This window comes from Daucus carota, chromosome 9 (genome assembly GCF_001625215.2).
Source record: "Daucus carota subsp. sativus chromosome 9, DH1 v3.0, whole genome shotgun sequence".
Lineage (NCBI taxonomy): Eukaryota > Viridiplantae > Streptophyta > Magnoliopsida > Apiales > Apiaceae > Daucus > Daucus carota.
Window position 1 is genome coordinate 21,000,816 of NC_030389.2, and position 19,659 is coordinate 21,020,474.

The 19,659-nt window shown below is 33.7% G+C and overlaps 1 protein-coding gene across 1 annotated transcript; it reads left to right on the plus strand.

Annotated features, from left to right (window-relative positions):
• The first annotated feature begins 1,558 nt into the window (after nucleotides 1–1,558).
• On the plus strand, nucleotides 1,559–2,986 carry LOC135149475 (uncharacterized). The gene is made up of 2 exons (XM_064085201.1): nucleotides 1,559–1,875; nucleotides 2,173–2,986. Exons 1-2 carry the CDS (start codon nucleotides 1,559–1,561, stop codon nucleotides 2,984–2,986), a joined length of 1,131 nt encoding a protein of 376 aa, XP_063941271.1.
• Nucleotides 2,987–19,659: the final 16,673 nt, after the last annotated feature.

A 19,659-nucleotide genomic window follows, 5' to 3' on the forward strand; every position in this document is an offset into this window, starting at 1 on the left:
TTGTGTGAAAGCTCTAATTACAACAGTACAATTAAAAACCGTTGTCTACTAGATGTGTGCACAACGATTTTCTTTTGTAAATGCTTCTCTAACGTAAACATTTTCCACACCTACTTCTTACAAATAGCACATGCATTAATTATCAGTTCATTTAATACAATATCTGTGTCAGAATAAATATATCTTTGTCTGAATGTCCTCTCCCTCTACCTCTCTTCGACAAAAATCATTTCCCTCTCCCTCTCTTCGACTCAACTTTCTCTCTCAAGCTCAACTTTCTTTCTCAAGATCAACTTTTGATTTTGTCTTTGTCTCAAGCTCAACCTTCGATTTTGTTCAAAGCCTCCACCTTCTCTCTCGATTTCATCTCAATCTCCCCTCTAGTGAAGAACAATTAAGCCTCTGGTAAAGCCTCTTGTAAAGCCTCTGGTCGCATTTCAAGGTATTTAAAACCAAACATAATATTTGACTATCATTTGTATGTAATTTGTGATTCTATCATTTCTATCACTTGTATGTAATTTGTAATTTGTATGAATTTGAAATTAGGGTTCATAGATAATATTTGGGGATTTTGGAGTATTGGATCTTAATCTTGTTTTCTAATGTTTGCTTGTTGTCATATTGAGGGTATTTTGAATAATTTTAATATGAGATTCTATTATTTGTTCCAAAGATAACATCAACAAATATGAGGATCTCCTCCAGTTTGTCTTGGTTGACTCATTGTTTCCTTGATAAATATTAGTCAAGTAGGGGATGAAGGTCTATTCAAATAACATGAACTTAACTGTAACTGTAAGATAGATATTATTTATCTTGACAAATACAGAGACTGTCCCTTATCAACACAAATGTCTTGACAACTTACTATCAGAGAGGATGTTATTTAATTTCATTTTAAAGCTATGTTAAGGATGCTAGTAAGAGTTTCTAGTTCAGTTTCTAGTTTAGTTTTTGCACATATCAAAGGTGTCGTTGTCTAACATAAATAATGCTGCAAGTTAGTTAACCACAGTAGCTCTGTTCTCTCTCCCTCTGGATTCATATTTGTGTTATTAAGGTATCTTGTACTAAATTTCTCCAGGTTTATATGTTCATAATATATATATAGTTGTAGTAAACTGATTATATTTTTATTGTTCAATATAGATGGACAGGTCTTGGTTGAGGGCTGATAGAAGAAAGGGAATTTCAAAGAGGAGTAGAAGAACTATTGTTGTTTGCATTTGAGAACGGATATGATGAAAACAAAATAAGTTGTCCATGTTTAAACTGCGCACATAGTAAATCGTGGAAAGCTCCAACAGTGAGGTGCCATCTTTTTCAAAATGGAATAGATCAGACCTACACTCGTTGGATTTGGCATGGAGAATTGATTACAGAAAGTCTATCTCCCGCTGAAGGGACAGCCAGTTCAGAATCTGTGGACCAAATCCCTATCAATGCAGAGAATAATGATAGTGATGATGATGTTTCCCTCGATTCATCAGATTTCTTTAACCATGTTAAATCTGAACATGAACCACTTTATCCGGGATGTAAAGGATTTACAAAGATGAAGGCTCTAGTGAAGTTGTATAATTTGAAAGCAAAATACCAAGTATCGGATGCTTGCTTCTCTGAACTTCTACTACTGGTTGGGTCTATGCTTCCGGAAGGCAACAATTTTCCTTCTTCATTCAGCGAGGCTAAGAAAAGCTTGTGTGCTCTTGGAATGGAGTATGAAAAAATTCATGTGTGTCCGAATGATTGTTTATTATACCGAGGGGAAAGAGATGAAGATGAGGCAAGTTGTCGTATATGTCAAGCATCTAGATGGAAGTTGAACAAAAAAGGAGAAGAATTGGAAGGGGTTCCGGCAAAGGTTCTATGGTATTTTTCGTTAATACCACGTTGAGGACTTTATTCAATTCTCCTCAAATAGCTAAAAATATGACTTGGCATGACAAAGAGAGAATAAAAGATGGTAAATTAAGACATCTGGAAGATTCAAAAACATGGAAGGATGTCGATGTGAAGTGGCCCGAGTTTTCTTCAGATTCTAGAAATGTCCGGTTAGCTTTATCCTCGGATGGATTCAATCCTTTTTATAGCACAAATGTTGATTACTCTTGTTGGCCAGTATTGATGTCAATCTATAGTCTCCCACCATGGCTTTGTATGAAAAAGGAAGTACATCATGCTATGTTTATTGATATCCGGACCAAAGGAACCCGGCAATGATATCGATGTGTTCCTTCAACCGCTTATTGAAGATTTACAAAAGTTATGGACCGGAAAACAAGTTTATGACGCATACAAGAGGGAGTATTTTTTGCTGCGAGGCATCTTATTATGGACAATTAGTGACAATCCAGCCTATGGTAACTTGTCGGGGAACATTGTAAAAGGGTATAATGCATGTCCTGTTTGTGTTGATGGAACAAAAGCAACGAGGCTGTCTAATTACCGTAAGTGCGTGGTCATGAGGCATCGGAGGTGGTTCCCCCGTGCACATCCATATCGAAGGAAGAAAGAAGATTTTGATAACACAGTGGAAAAGGAAACTGCCCCAATTCCATTAACCGGGGAGGAGGTGCTTGAGAGAACAAAACATTTAAGGAGTCATGTCTTTGGTAAAACACAACGCCAGCCTCGATTCAAAAAAGGTGATGTTCGACCTATTTTTAAGAAGGTTTCTATATTTTTTGAACTTGAGTATTGGAAGTATTTGCCGGTTAGACATGTTCTCGATGTGATGCACATCGAGAAAAACATTTGCGAAGCATTACTTGGGACTATGCTTAATATACCCAAGAAGACAAAAGACAAGGAATCTGTCCGGCTAGACATGGCTGAAATGGGAATAAGAACGGAGCTAAGGCCAAAAAATCCTGGGAGAAAGGAGAAGTTACCTTTGGCATCTTGGAATTTAACTCATTCAGAAAAAAAAGTAGTTTGCTCGTCATTTCTTGGCATGAAGTTGCCTGATGGCTTCTGTTGAAATATTAGAAGTTTAGTTTCAATGGAAACTCTTCGACTTACTGGAATGAAATCTCACGACTGCCATATGATCTTGCATCACTTGCTCCCAATTGCGATACGTTCGTCACTGCAAAAACAGGTCAGAAACACTGTCATCAGATTTTGTCTCTTTTTTAAGGCAATTTGCAGTGAAGTTATTGAGGTTGATAAGTTGGAGAAAATGCAATCCCAGCTGGTGGAAACTTTGTGCCACCTTGAAAAGTACTTCCCCCCCTCCTTGTTTGATGTGATGTTTCATCTCTCGGTCCATCTTGTACGAGAAGTAGAGCTTTGTGGGCCAATTTTTCTTAGGTGGATGTATCCATTTGAGAGATATATGAAGACATTTAAAGGGTATATAAGAAATCAGGCTCGTGCAGAAGGTTGCAAAGCTGAGGCCTATATTGTAGAAGAAGCCGTTGAGTGTTTGGTGAACCATGAGGAGGCTACTGTTGGGTTACCAAAAAAGGGTAGGCATAGGAATGATGCCGTTTGTAGGCCATTATCTGGTGCATCAGTTAAAACTCCGAGCGACAATGATTTGCATTTAGCTCATTTATGTGTTTTACAAAATACGGCTGCAGTTAAGCCATATTTTAAGTAAGCCATTTCTTAATTTTCTGCTTAATTGTCATATTATATATCATTATTCTATTATTTACATAGTCTTTTCTAATTGTATGCAGTGAACACATGTGTTTTTTGATGACCAAATATCCAGCAAATGAAAATAATGAAATGTGGCTAAAGAAAGCAAAATGAGACATTCCCAGAATGGTTCAAAGAAAAGGTATTATGTGCACTTTATTTATAGCATTTCTGTGCATTTTTAAAACTGTCACATAAGTCATTTATAACTTTTATGATGTCCTGGGCAGATTGCTTCAAATTTGCTCGACGAAATGGAGATATCACAAGAAATCAGATGGATCTCAGATGGGCCCAATAAGGATGTCCCTACATTCAATGGTTACAAAATGGATGGGATTACCTTTAGCACCAAAGATCATGATGATACACGTAATGTTCAGGGCAGTGGCGTGTGTGTTCAAGCCGACACCATGGTTGTGCAGGGTAAGGATCAAATTGTTGAGCATGCCTCGCCTACATTTTATGGAGTGATAATAGGTATATGGGAGTTAGACTATAACAACTTTAGGATCCCTATTTTTCGTTGTAATTGGATTGATATGAATAGAGGGACTAAGGTAGATGACTTGGGTTATACTTTGGTTAATTTGAATAGGTTGGGGTTTTTCAATGATCCATTTGTGTTAGCAAAACACGTTAAACAAGTATGTTACATAGATGATCCTCTTGATAAATTATGATCCGTGGTGTTGAAATTACCCGAGAAAAACCATCATGAGGACAATGATGAAGAAAATGAGGGATCCGTGGAAGTAGAACTTGAGAATGAGTTCTTTATACCAAATTTGCCGGATGTTGATTTAGACGAGGCAACAACTAGTTATATGCGAGACGTAGATGAACTAATTCAACTTTTATGATGTAATTTTATTTGATTCTTAGTTTGGTGATGAACTAAACTAACTTTCATGATGTAAGTTAGTTTCTTTGTTTTTATCTCTGTGGTTGGCTCTGTTTTGAGTCAGATCTATTGGATTTGTTGGTGTGCCTCTGTTTTCAGGCTGGTTTGCTCTGTTTTTCTGCTATTTTTTTTTCCATGATGGCCAATCAGACAAGCGTTTTTGTAGAAAAAGGCTTGTCTGAAAAACATTTACATAACGCTAAATAAAACAAGTCTTGTCTTTATAGTCTATTAACAACACTTTTACAATACAAACTGTTGTATGTTGCTTAAAAGTCATTGAGTCAGACAATATTTATTTATTAAAGGCTTGTCTATAAGGCCATGTTACAATGGTTGCAAAAACACTTGTATGTTAGCTTTCCAGTCACACAACACTATATAGAACCCTTGTTTGAACTGCTCGTAAACAACACAACAAATAAAACACTTGTCTATTTACAACAACGGTTTCCTGAACTATTGTCTGAAGTTTATTCACACATCGGCTCTAAAAACAGTTGTCTAACATGCATAATTACACAATACCACAGTTAACAAAGTGTTGTCTGATTGAATTTACTAGACAACATTTTTTTAACCATTGTAGGTCGTGGTGTTAGACAATAGTTTTTCCAGGACGAAAAAAAAGTGTTGTGTCTTTGTTTTGGCCAACGCTTTTTTCAGCGTCCGTTGTCTGATTAGTGTTGTCTGATTCCAGTTTTGTTGTAGTGCATACTAATAAGATCCTAGAAACTGCAGCTTATTGTGCCAGCTTCTAGAATTATTACAATTCAGAGGGGATGTTCTGGTGTATAATTTTTAGGTTCACTAGAAATTCGGAATTTAAAGATAGACATTCTACTGGAAATCTGAAAAGTGTGATTGCTACAAAATTTATACACCACTCACTGCAAATAATAATCTTGATTGTATATTTTAATGTTTTAAAAAATAGTTAAATACAATAATAATCAATTTATTTGTTTGCATATTTTCTACTCCATGTTTACACCCAGTGGACCAATCAGCAAACATATATATGAAGATTTCGCAATGAACTACCAGATCCGACAGAACAACGAAAGCTTATGACACTGAAAAGAGATAAAGATTGGTATGTTATCACCTTTTGCCGATTCTTTTGGTATATTTAGCTGCTTATTTTGATAATGACAAATGCAATACATCTACACTTTGTGCATTTCTTTAAATTATTAGGCAATGCATAACTGGTATATGACTAACAAACAATTTTATTATTGCAGTTTATTGAGATCTCAGTTATACGGTGAGTCGATGACACCACTTATGTAAATAAGATGCAAGTGAAGGTGGCCATGAGCAACGAGTTAATTAGAAGAATGATGTTAAGCAATTGTTGAGCCGACCCTTTGACACATTTTTTTTTTGGTGTTTTGGTCCCCAATGCTCCAAAGAATTTTTTTCAAATGATTCTGGAAGTTAAACCTGGCAAAACTGCAAGCAAAAATAACCTTTAAATCCAGCCCTTTTCCTTTGGCATGGTACAAATATATGTTTTCTGTTTATCTGTATTAAATCTTTGATTTCCATCTGCTTTCCAGTTCAATTTTTGCACATTATATTTTTAAGGCTGTATTGGAATTGACAAAAGCTATGCACTATATAGTTAATCTATCACTACCACAATAGAGTTAATTAATTTCCCGAAAATTATCTCTGTTTTTATTTGTTGTTCCTTTTTAGCTGGGCTTCTCTTCTTCGTTAAATGTAAATATGCGGTATGCCTCAGATGCAGTTTATCGTAAAAACAATGTAGTGCAATTCTTAACGGTAAATTTGATGAGGAAATATGGCTAGAACACTGAGAACAATCAAGTCATTAAGAGTAAATTTTATCATCATATATTGCCACATTGACACAAGAGAAGCTAGAGTCATTAACTTAATGTGAATAAACCTTCATTTCTGTAGTGCAATTCTTGAGACTTTTTCCGTATAATAAATGAAGAATGGTTCCTCTAAACCCCAAGTTTCTTCCAAGGAATTAATAATATTTTTACAGATTAGCACTTGCAAATAATTATTCCAGGCACCGGTCAGTTATCTTTTCCGAATGTTGTATATTTAACTGGAACGGCTACAAAATTGGTATAATTTTCGTTATATAACGAATATTTTTCGAAATTATACTCACATATGAAATCATGATACCAAAACAATTATTTGGCTATATTTTATTAAATTCCACTTTTTCATTTTTCAATATTTAATATCAAATTTTCAAAAGATAATCTTATTTATCGATAATATACATGGCCATAGCACACGACACACATGTCTTAATATATACCATTTTTTGAATTTAACGAAGTTAATAAAATTAAGAAATTTTTTACGAGGGTCTAAGCACGCGTAGCGCACCCAAAATTTCTTAGGGCTTAACTTTGTTTTATCGTTGCAATATATACACATGTATAATTCTCTACCATTTTTTGAATTTAACGAAGTTAATAAAAGTAATAAATTTTACGAGTGTCCCCGCACGCGAAGCGCGGGCAAAAGTCCCAATGATTATACGGGTTCAACACATTTAATAATAGAACTTTAACCTGATATCTGCACCAGCTCTTTCTGCCTCGACTTGATATCTTTTGCCACAGTGCCCAACTTCTCAATTTCTTCTGCATCAACAAAGATGAAGAACATTATTTGATGGAATTTGAATTACCAGACCATTTCAAGTCATGCACTTCACCCGCTATCAGATGGAATTCAGATTACCAAAACCAAACAATTGTTTAATAAAATTTATAAACATTTGAACAGCTCAGCACTCTGAGCTATGCAAGTTGCATAAAATGCAGGTATTTACATATCTGTTCATGCTAATTTTTGTGATGCATCTTTATGTTAAACTATATAGTGGTCTCCAATTTACGCCGTAACAATTTTAGAGTATCTTTTAGATGAAGAAAATCTGCACTAAAATACAAGCGAGTTGGCTAGAAATATTGATTTCAACCAACCTATACAAAGTAAGTTTATAGTGGCATACATATTTTTTAATCTTTTGACATAAAAACATTCTGCTTGTGATTTTTATGTTTTTACTTCATAGGTGAAGAAGATGAATTGCAAGATGGGCAAGCTAAAAAATATCGAATGTTATCTAAACAAGAGCGGCAGTTAGTGTGTATGACCTTACTAAAAAGAAGTGCCAACGGAAAAATTCAAAAAAGGCGCCATAACTGATATTGTAATCGTGTTCTCTATATCAACTCGTACTGTGAAACGAATATGGCAACAAACAAAAACTAATCCTCCAGAAAATGGTGTGGTTGATGTTTGTCATCGGAAAACAAAGAACTGTGGACTTAAAAGAGTTCAAATTGATCGTGAACAATTTATGAAAATTCCTCTATCTCGGAGAACAAGCCCGAAGTCTCTAGCTTGTGCTATCAATCTCAGTAAATCAACCTTGCATCGCAATGTACAATTTGGTGACATTCGTCGACACAATAATCCATTCAAACCATACCCAAAGGACACCAGCAAGAAAGCACGTGTCCAATATTGTCTCTCAATGCTTGACAGAAATAGTATAGCGCATGATCCTAAATTTGTGGACATGTATAACATGATTCACATTGATGAGAAATGGTTCTACATTAGTAGAAAAACTAAAAGTATTATCTTATACCCGAAGAAAGTGATCCTGAACGTAGTTGTCAAAGCAAAACTTTTTAACAAAAGTTATGTTCTTTGAGCCATTGCTCGACCCAAATTTGATACCAAAGGTATTAAGAAATATCTGGAAAGATCGAATTTTTCAGTTTGTCACTAAGTTGCATGCTAAAAGAAGCAGTGCCAACAGAGTTGCGGAAACTTTAGAAACCAAGCCAATGACTTCTATTGGAAGGGACATTAGAAGATCATTTTTGATTAACAAAGTGCTTCATGCTATTCTTGACAAGTAGGCGGTTGAAGATAGAGACATTTTTTTATACATCCAATAAGACAATGCTAAAACCCATATTAAACTCGATGATGAAGAGTTTCGTTTAGCTGTTCCGCGACTTGGTTTTGAATATTGTTAGGATTTATGGGTGATAGACAGCAGTCAACTTAACATCTTCGTGTACTTAGATTTATCTAAGTAGAATATACTGTCACAGCTAGAGTATGTCTTTGCAGTGTTGTCTTACTACTATCAATTGTAATGTACAATTCAAAATTGTTCATGCCCCAAGGCGCGAAGATAAATGAAAGTAAGAATAAAAGACCGTTACTGTCAAGATGGTTGACAGCAGTGCTACATAAGGCAGACAGTTGCAAGGTCATGACAGCAAGTTTGCATTTGACAGCAACATTGGCTGAAGCTCCGCAGACAGCAAGTTTCCGCTTGCATGACAGCAGAACACTGGTGTTCCTACGCAAAGCGTATTCAGGAAGCCACTGTCATTTTAATCATTGTTTGACAACAAATTCTGATGTACCTATGTCACTATCGCTGGAGATCTTGGATTAGATTTGATTCCACATCAAGTCAATCCTATGGCAGATAAAGATGTTCAACTTTAGGAAAGCTGTAGAAAAGATGTTTTGTAGCAGACCTACCAAGTCTACAACTTGAAGCTCAAGAATACACAAAGTCGTGGATAGCTACCTGGAAAGGAGAAAAGTCACTATTCATTCACTTCTGTTGTACTCAAAATAGTATGTTCCTAGGTTGCTTTTCATACATTGTAACAACAGTTCATTAGCATTTTGGGAATATCACATGATCTGCAATATGTAAAGTAGCCGCAAAAGCAAAAGTCTACTTTATAGATTTGCGCAACCCGTGGTGCCCAAGTTTGGTTAATCTCTGATATAATAAGTATAGGAACCAAAGCTTGAGCAAGTGTGCATGAATGCAACTTGAGTAGATCAAACAGAGTGAACACCAAGGGAGTGAAACACAAGTGTATTCCTTGAGAAACGAAACTCGAGATCTATTTTTCGAGGTTGTGGCAAAACAGCGAAATAAATAAACCATTTATTTTGTGAAGTTAAACTGCAAGTGTTCATAACTTAGTTTACATCTCACTCTACTGATATAGTTAAATCTTTAATTGGTTGTTGAATTAAGATTTAAATTTATCAATATTGCATTCAACCCCCCCCCCCCCCCCCTTCTGCAATCCATTCAAGGACCAACAAATATTCACTTAACATTTTAGCCTCCAAACTTTCCAGACTTAATGTTTTGGACTTGGGTTTTTTCAATGCAATCCAAAATTTGCACTACAAGCAGGCTTCCAAATCAGTAGATGATATAGTTAGCTTGGTTGAAAACGCATTCGAGAGTTTTTCATCTATCAAGTCGCATCAAAAAATTTTAACCGTACAATAATTTATGATTTAAATAATGAGAGATCGAGTTTCAATCGGTTATAATGAGAGCTTCTTTGAAAAGGAGTAAAAAGCTACCAATTCATATGCATTATGACGCAAAGCTGGAAGAGGAAGCGACAGAATGGCTTAACTCTTTCAGAAAATGTTTGATATGTTATGAGTGTATTATGTTTATGAAATCAGGTCTGTGTTCAAATTTTGAGTTCATGGTATATTCAGGTTGTTTGTTTTAAATTTTGAGTTCATTGTTTATTCTGAATATTCAGTGCCATGCTGGTTTTCTTAAGTGCCACTGCATATACTTTAATTCAAGAAAGTATCATTCCATATTTGTAGACAATATATTTCTTAATTCTAGATCAAATTCATAACAAAAAAAAAACATCTCCAAAATTATCAAAAAAAATTTTACCGCCTAAGATATTGGACAACAATCAGAAAATAGATTGATGTAAAAAAAAATGATCTCCTAGGTAGATTCGTTCAGCATCACGTTTTGTTCTTCGAGCGTTGACAACCTATCTTCTTCTGGCAACGCATTTAAATCTATTTCATTGTTAACACCTTCATTGTCATTTTCATCTCCAACTTGGACAAGGTCTTCTTCTTGAATAAAACCTTCTTCGTTTTCTTCGGGTGACTTGTTTAAATCAAAAGCATTCATCTTCCATGGTGAGGTGAAATAATGCAAAAAAGTGTGTGTGTGTGTGTGTGTTTTTATATATATATATATATATATATATATATATATATATATATATAAGAGTGTATATTAGTCATAATTTTACTCGAAATATGGATTGTTACAATTCTTCGTCGCTAGCAGTATGAGTTATGTCAGCTTATCATTCCAATAAAGAGTCAAAGAGTAGTTTTGGATAAATACTCATTAATTTGTATTGGTTAAAGAGAGAGGGACATCTATTATGGGATATTTTTTTATTCAAAAGAGCCATCTAGTTTGAGATGGACGGAGTATTATTCATCCTGTTTCTTACCCCCTACTTCTCATTTTAATACTCTTCTTTGCAAATTTCACGCATATTAAGAAATACTACTTCCGACCTAATTTTTTTCACTGATTTGACTTTTGCACACATATTAATAATAATGCATCTTTTTATAAAAATGGACCAAATTGCCCTGTACTTTAAATTGGAGTGTTTATCTTTCCTAATCAACACATGTCATCTTTTTTAACAGCTTTTAAATATTTTGAGTAAAAGTATCTAGGAACTTTCATTATTTCAACAGAAGATTGGAATTTTCATTTGACTCTTAAACAAAGTGAAATAAACTAAACTCAAGTGGTTGTTTACATACATATAGGCTATATCAACCAAGATTAAAACTCAATGTAGCCATTAGCTCCTCTTTTTACCCCTATTTTCTCCTCGGATATACAACTTGCCATCTAAAACACCCAAAATTGTTGATATTAACGAACCAGAGCCGTCTGAAAATATGTCTATTGAAAAGCAACAATGCATCATGAAAATGTTGAGTATTTTTATCTCATGTTGTAACTGTCAGTTTTTTCTTTATTTTTTATTTTTAAATAACTATGTCAGATTAAAATAAAATCTAACATATGCTTAATTTTTTTAGGTTGTTATTAAGAGCTGGGCTAGACAATTATACCTGCATGCAGGAGAAGATGGAGATATTAACTAATGTTGATGATTTATATTTGATGTAATCAAATATTTTTGCAATGTTTCACAAATATGATTCAGGAAGTATATTAGTATGTTTTTAAGTTTTTTTTATCTACGTATGTAGAAATTTTTTTTGATTATTTTTGTTATATTTTACATTGTATAGCGTGCTACATGCTTGATAGAATTAAATTAAACTAGATAATAAAATTAAAAATGTTATGTTGATACTATTAAATTATTACCTGCTTAAACTTGCAATATCATAAATTTTTCTTTTTCTTTTATGTCACACTATCAAGAATATAAATCATACAAATATAAAACTTGAAAATTAACACAATCAGGCCATTAGTTTATTTTCTAGAAAAGTAATGACGTGTTTAAACTTGAATCATTAATTTAAATTAGCTAATAAAATTATTCGCATAATTAAACTTTCACTATCATAAATTTATATTTTTTAAATCATGAGTGATCATAGACAAACAAAATCTTAGAGAGTTCTCTTGTTTTCCTCCGTCAACAATAGCTTTATTGGATTTGTATGTGGGTGAAGATGTCCCTCTTGGATGCGCCGTTGAACAGTAGACTACTACTAACCGAATATTTGCCTGAACATGTCTCAAGATATTCAATTCTATCCTTAAGTTTTGTGTTTATTAGCTTCTCTAAGGCTAACTTGTCTATACGTTCTTCTAGTTTAGCTACCTTTAGAGTGAGACTAGTGTTTTCTGCTTCTAAGGCTAATCCTAGTTCATTTATAGTCTTTTTATAATCAGCAGAAGACATGTCATCAATAGAAATGTCAAGAGATACATGAGATAAAGATTCCTTTATTGTGTCCTCCATGAATGCATATGCATAGTTGCTCTAGACATGATACTAGTTAGATTCAGTATCATCCCAGCTTCTTCTCTCAGCAATGTAGGCTCCTCCTTTATGCTTGGCCATCATCTTTTCAAACTTCGCTTTCAAAATCTCATTCTCTTTCTTTAGATCTTCATATGAATTTTTCTTCCCAAAAGAGATAGAATTTTCTTTAGTAGGAGCCGCTTTGGGTTTCCTGCACTCTAGAACAAAGTGCCCGAGGTCATTGCGATTATAGCACCTCACTTTGCTTTTGTCGATCATATTTGGTATATAACTATTGGTGCTCGTTGAGCTAGACCCTGATCCTGAATAACTAACTGCCTTTGACTTGGAACACTCTTTTGAACACTTTTTTGTATTGGAGGTTCTTTCTAAATTTAATATTCTTGAACCAAGATCGAATATAGTGTAAAAATTGACATCCGGATCCATGAAAACTTCGTCAATTTTCAACCTCTATATTGTATTCAGGCTTGACATGTGAGTAATCACTTTTGACAGACGAATACTCAGGCTGGCCAAAATCCATCAGTGCTTGATAAGCAAAGTATGGCTCATCTGCTAGGACTGTAGTAGTTTTTGGCATAGCCGTATTCTTGGCATTTAGTGATCCCGAACCATTCATTATCTTTCTTTGTTCAAGTTCCATTTTGAACATCTTTCGTTTCCCATACAGATTTTTCAGGGACATAGTCTTGAAGTCGTTCCTTTCACTGATGCATTCAGTCTTGTTCACTAGATATGGTGGCATCACTAACACGAACTTTCTGTTGATCTCCCGTTACAGATATCCTACCATGTATAGTCGGTTCATTCAACAACAACATGATCCTCTTATAGATTTGTAAAACAAAATCACTGGGCAGGGATTTGAAAGCTTTATATCTAGAGATCAGAAAATCGTACCGGTTCTTATTTACCTTTTCAGTACCCTCCATTAACACCTCAACAGCATCCCACATTTGCTTTGTTGTTTTTAAGCTCCGTATGTGGTGAGACATTTTTTATTCTATCGCTTCTATAGTAATGAGTTGCAGATTATGATCATGAGCCACATATTCACTTTCTATATTAATGAATTTGCTCTTATCTTTCAGAATAGATTTCTGAGGTATACGAACTTCATTTTCAACAAATTTGGGAATAATTTTCATTGGTATGTGCAGGCCACTTTCCAGAAGCCCAATATACATTGAGTTAGCAGCTCAAATATAAAAAAAGCATTTTCTTCTTCTAGTTATTGTAGTCGTCTTTGTCAACTAGAGGTACCTTGATTCCTAACTCTTTAGTAGTCATGTTTTTTGATTAAGTGCAGAACTAGCTTTTTGGATTGTAGTGATCTCACATCTGTATATCAATCAACAAGCTCTGATACCAATTGTCAGTCCCAATTAGACATATAAGGGGAGGGGATTGAATACATTTATACCAAATTGTCAGATTTAAATCGATTTGCGGATTTTTCGTTCTAGTTCGCCTTTAATCAAAATATATAATCCAGCAAGTTCGGGATAAATATCGATTGATATATTTAACCTCAAGGGTGCTATAAATTCAACTCGTAAGTCGGATACAAGACTACGTATCATAACTTTACAAATACTCTCGTCTAGTCTATCAATATTTCTTTCTAAGCTCTCGGAGAATATGTGTATAGTGTGCACAATATAATGTGTGTAGTTGTTTAACTTCAAAATGAATTTGGATCCTGTAGTTAATGACATCCATGTTTAACCATGGTTAACTAGGACCTAGGTCTTCAAATCTTTCAAGCGTGTATGGCTGTAGAATCTTCACCTGGCGCCGTCTTGAGTTAGTATTCTTCACATCGCGCCATGTACATGGAAGTCATAGTGTAGGCGCCAAGTTATTACTTGCCCTAGTTAGTCCACTTGTTACCAACACATGGCGCCACATACAAGGATTTGTATGAATAAGGCGCCATGTGTTGCCTTACAGAAAATGTGGATATCTAGCACTTGGCGCCTCCCATAGTGTATACACTGTGTGGAATGCCAGGTAGATGACTTATAAAATAATTATGACACTTCACTTGGCGCCTCCTACATAGCATCGGCTGTGTAGGCGCCAGGTCTATGACTTGATGAAATTTCCAACCATCAAACACATGATGCCTCCTATACATATTTAAATCCACTATATAGGCGTCAGATGCATTTGCACTTGGACAAATAATGTTCATTCTTCAAGTTATATCATAAAATCAAATTCAATAACAACTCAAATCAGAAATCCAAAAGAACTCTGTGAAGCTCAGAAAATAGATAGTACCGCTAAGGAGCTGCATACGAGGAAGGATTATATGTTAACCCCCTAGTTTATTTTGGAGCACGATATGGTGTCTGCAATCCGAAAAGGTAATTTAAGTCTATTGCCTTTGGCATTTTCGAGGATGGAATATTTAAGAGGAGTAATTGATCACAAATTACTTGGAAAAGGATTGGAGGGAGATGAAGAAGCCCTATGTAGTATTCATGAATATCCCCACAATGGGGGCTTGTGGGAAAGAGCAAGGGACTTGATCATTCAGGATCCCATCATATCGGAAACATAGAATGATGAGCTCTTTCGACTTCCGATTGCCTATGACAAGTATGTTCATTCGAATGTCATGAAGATGGTAAACCAAGGACAACAAGAAGGTATCCGAATGGCGCTTAACCAAATTCATTACGGTACACTAAAAGAGAACAGAATAAGAAAGGATGGGGCCAAATCCTTTAATTAGGTCTAATTCATATGAACGAAAAGCACAGTGGCTACAAAAAGACCTAGAAAAGGATACGCATAATGAGATAGCCAAGGGTTTTATAAGAGGATATAAACACTTGATTGAGCCCTCAGTGTTCAAGGATGCAATAATGAACGATGAGAAAATCCTGTCATTGGTACTAGGTCAAATTCATTATAAAACTCTTCCAATAAATGAAACGTTTTAGATGTGGGGAAAAAGTTTTAAGGAGGCCCTCCTATCTAGTTCTAAAAGTATCAATGAATTAAAGAAAGGGAAAGTAATCGCTACAAGAAAATTTACAAGGACTACAGTGGCTAAGGGACCGGTCACGATTTACTTCATGGGTATGGATGAGTCAATTCAAGTGATGGATCTATGGCGGCTTTTCAAAAGTAAGAGTGTGGTGAAGGACATTATTCTCCCAAAAAAGAGAAATAAATTTGGGAAAAGAATAGGATTCATAGTTGCAGCGAATACGAGCTAAGCAACTTAAATTTTTAAGACTACGAATGGGGTACGAATACGTGATTCGGTATTGTTTCTGAGTATAGCTAATGGGGCAAAAAGTTCTGAGAAGAGCTCCCTGTCAAATCTTCCATCTCCAAAAAGGGACTCTGATGTTATGAAGGATAGGCATCCAACGGGCATTGAGAATAACTATATGGTGGATTAGAGAATACTGAAAGGGAATCAGAAAAAACATCTGGATAGGAAACCCTACAGAGGTGGGGAAAATTAAGGTGAAAATGATGAACTTACCTCCCAATGAGGAGCTGGTATTGGAAATCAAGAACTATCTTTGTCTATGATCAACCGCTAAAAACAAAACTGTTGATACGGCCGAAATGATATTGGAAGGTCTTGGATTCAGGGATGTCAGTATAAGGGGCCTTTCCGGTAGAAGATTTTTGGCTTACTTCCGATTAGTGAAGAATTTGGAAGAATAAGATGTTGAGTTTCTTAGAATTGGATTTAACAATGTTAAAGTGGCCGGTGAGGATGACTTAATTCCCTCGCAGAAAGCTTCGATTGAAATTAGGGGACTGCCTATTTTGATTTCGGTTGGTATCAAGGTCGAATTATGGGTCTACTTATTGATTCTCAGTATTTAGGCCAAATTATGGGTTTACTTATATAATCAATTATAATTTTTAACGAAAACTATTATCTTTTTTATATTTGTTAACTAAAAAAACTCAATTTTCTAAAAATAACATTGGACAACATAGCAACTACCAATTTTAACTAAAATACATTATTGTTTTCAGATTTCTAACTAAAAAACTTATTTTATAAAAATAACACATGCAGTAGACATATAAAAAGATAATATTGTTATATATAATTACTAATATACAACCAATGATATGTTTCCACTTGAATAAATTAATATTATTTTTAATTATTCCATATTATCACTTTAAAAATAATATCATGAATCTATACAATCATTTATACTATATTATACTATATTATTATTATTGTTGTTTTTGTTGTTGTTCTTATTATAATTATATTGAAACTGAAATATTAATAATTTTATTGGTCGGTCGAGTTTTATCAGACGATCGATATTATTTTACAGGTCTCCTTAATATATAACGTGTTCTAATAAACTTTTTTATTATCCGTTAAGTCAAAAATTTAGTCAGTAGATCGATTTGTATTTCAATTTAATTTAAGATATAGACGTCAAAATTGCAAATGTTATAAATCACCTGTGCTTGTCACGGGTTATAAGTTAAGTATAATTTAAATTGGGAAAATAAATTTTTTCGCCACACAACTTACTATGTATTTGGAAACTTACCACTAAACTATAATTTTTTCTTTTTGTCACTAACGTTAGGTCTGGATTGTTTTTTGTCACTAACATTATGTTTGGAATTGATTATTAACATTATGTTAATTTTTAGCATTATTCCCTCCGTCTTTTAATACTTTTCTCGTTTGCCTTTATCACGTTTGCCAACGCACACTTTTGATTGTTAATATCTTTAATTTTATATTAGTATTAAATATAAAAATTTCACAGTATTAGAGTACTTATGAATACGAATCCAACAAGATCACTAATGATTATATTTGGCCTTATAGATTATGTGTAAATTAGTAATTCGTCTCATGTTATAAACAATCTCGACATATCAAACGAGACAAGAATAAAGAAACATAGAGAGTATTAAAATATAGTAGTAGTCTGCAATATTATAGTGATCTGATATAAGTCTATATTTTTATATATAGTACTCTATATGTCCCTAGATAGTTTATCTTTAAGGACGAAAGTTTGACACACATTTTAAGACTCCTAAAAGATTTAATTTCATATATTATTTTAATTTTTTCCCGAATAAAAATTATGATTGTTTATTGTTTATATCATATATTGTTTTACAAAAATCAAGCTTTGATGTCATTAGCAATTATTTATATTATTGTACATTTAATATTATTGTACAAAAAAAGGACGAATACTGTAACAAAAATAGACAATAGACAATTATAGAATTCCTTAAACTTGATTTAAGATTTATATGATATCTAAATTGGTGGTTGAACTCCAAAAAATATAATATTACTTGACTCAATTTTGCTTGAGAATGATGATAAATTGTTTGAAATCATTAATTTCATATTGATAACTTAATGAATTTTTAGAATTGTAATTATAATTCACCCCGATTTTACCGCTCATTTATTTTATTGTTATTCCCTCCATTCATCTCATTTATTTATAGTTCTTTCCCACTATTTGGCACGTATTTTAAGGTTCTCACTTCTTATAAAATATAGTTCCATAACTTAATTTTGAGATTTTCGTTTTGTGAATAAAAATTCAAACGATAAATTTTTATTTAGAAAAAATAATAATTTATGAAACCATATCTTTTAATAGCCTTAAAATTAATGCGTATCAAACCCTCTTCCTCCAAGGTAAACTATGTAAGGCACATATAGAGTACTAAATACAAAGATATAGACACATATCATATCACCAAAATATTGTAGGGTGTCACTATATTTTTATAATGTTAATAATCAAATCCGAACCTAACATTAGTGACAAAAAAAATCCAAACCTAACATTAATGACAAAAAGAAAAAAAATTATAATTTAATGGTAGGTTTCTAAATACACAATAAGTTGGGTGACGTAAAAATCTATATTCTCATTTAAATTTTATTCCGGTATCTCAAACCATCCGAATGAACAACACAGTTTGCCTCCTTGATTTTGTTCTATTAGAATGGCTCTTCTGTTAAATACATTTCACGACTCATTTTTATAATTTCCCTTGTTTCTTGATTCAAGTAGCCTTTGATCGGTTTTGTAGTTTTTTACTTGGAGTATTCTGAAACCCTTATGCTTCATCCCCACTTTCTTTCTTTAATGCCTCGTATGTTTCGTCTTTGTTTCAGCCGGCAAAAAGACTAGTTCTCCACTTTGATTATTTATTAATTAACTCTTTTGTAACCTGGCCCTGTCTAATAAATTTATTTTTTCAATATTGACAACTTAAATTTTGTCGGAGAGCAACCCAGTTATGTTGAGTTGAACCCAGATCAAGTGGTCAACAATGAAAAGCGATAGATTCCGATCACACATAATTTTAAAACGAATTTTCTATGGTGTGCCCATGGGCACACAATAGTCACTAACTCCCATGAAAATACTAGCTTTTGATTGGTGGATGGATAATAAATGTTGATGGCCCCCCCTGCATTTACACCAATTCCACCAATCAAAAGAAGCCATTTTCATGAGAGTTGGTGCTTATTGTGTGCCCGTGGGCACACATTAGAAACACCGATTTTAAAATTATATCTTTGAACGGCATTTAGTCATTATTGTGAAAATTCTGGTCATCTACGAACATTGGTCCACTGAGATATGCAAGCGATAGATAAGTCTAAGATCAAGGACTAAACTTAATTGCGAAGAATAAAATAAGTTTGAAAATAAATTCACATGTATATACTCCTTCCGTCTCAATTTATAAATCTTTTTTGTTTTTTGAAAAGTCAAATTGATTAATTTTTGATCAATTATTAAAAAATAATTATTTGTTGTTTTATAAAATAAAAAATTACATATTAAAATAGACTTGATTTTACCTTTTGATGATATTCTTTTTTAATCTTTTTTCCAATTATATAATATCTATAAATTTCAGTCAAAGTATAGTTAATTTGACTAGTCAAAAGGTAAAATAGACTTATATATTGAGACAGAGGGTGTATTTTATTTAAAGGTTTGTCTAGTGTGTGTTCATGAGCACATGTTAAGCCCTAAAAATTCATGAATTTGGATGGTTTTAAATCGTATGGTTGGTGTAAATGCAAGGGGTCCACCATTATTAAAAAAGTGTAAGCCTATCAAAACCATCCAAATTCATGGATTTTAGTACTTAGTATGTGCCCATCGGCACACCATAGAAAAACGGATTGTT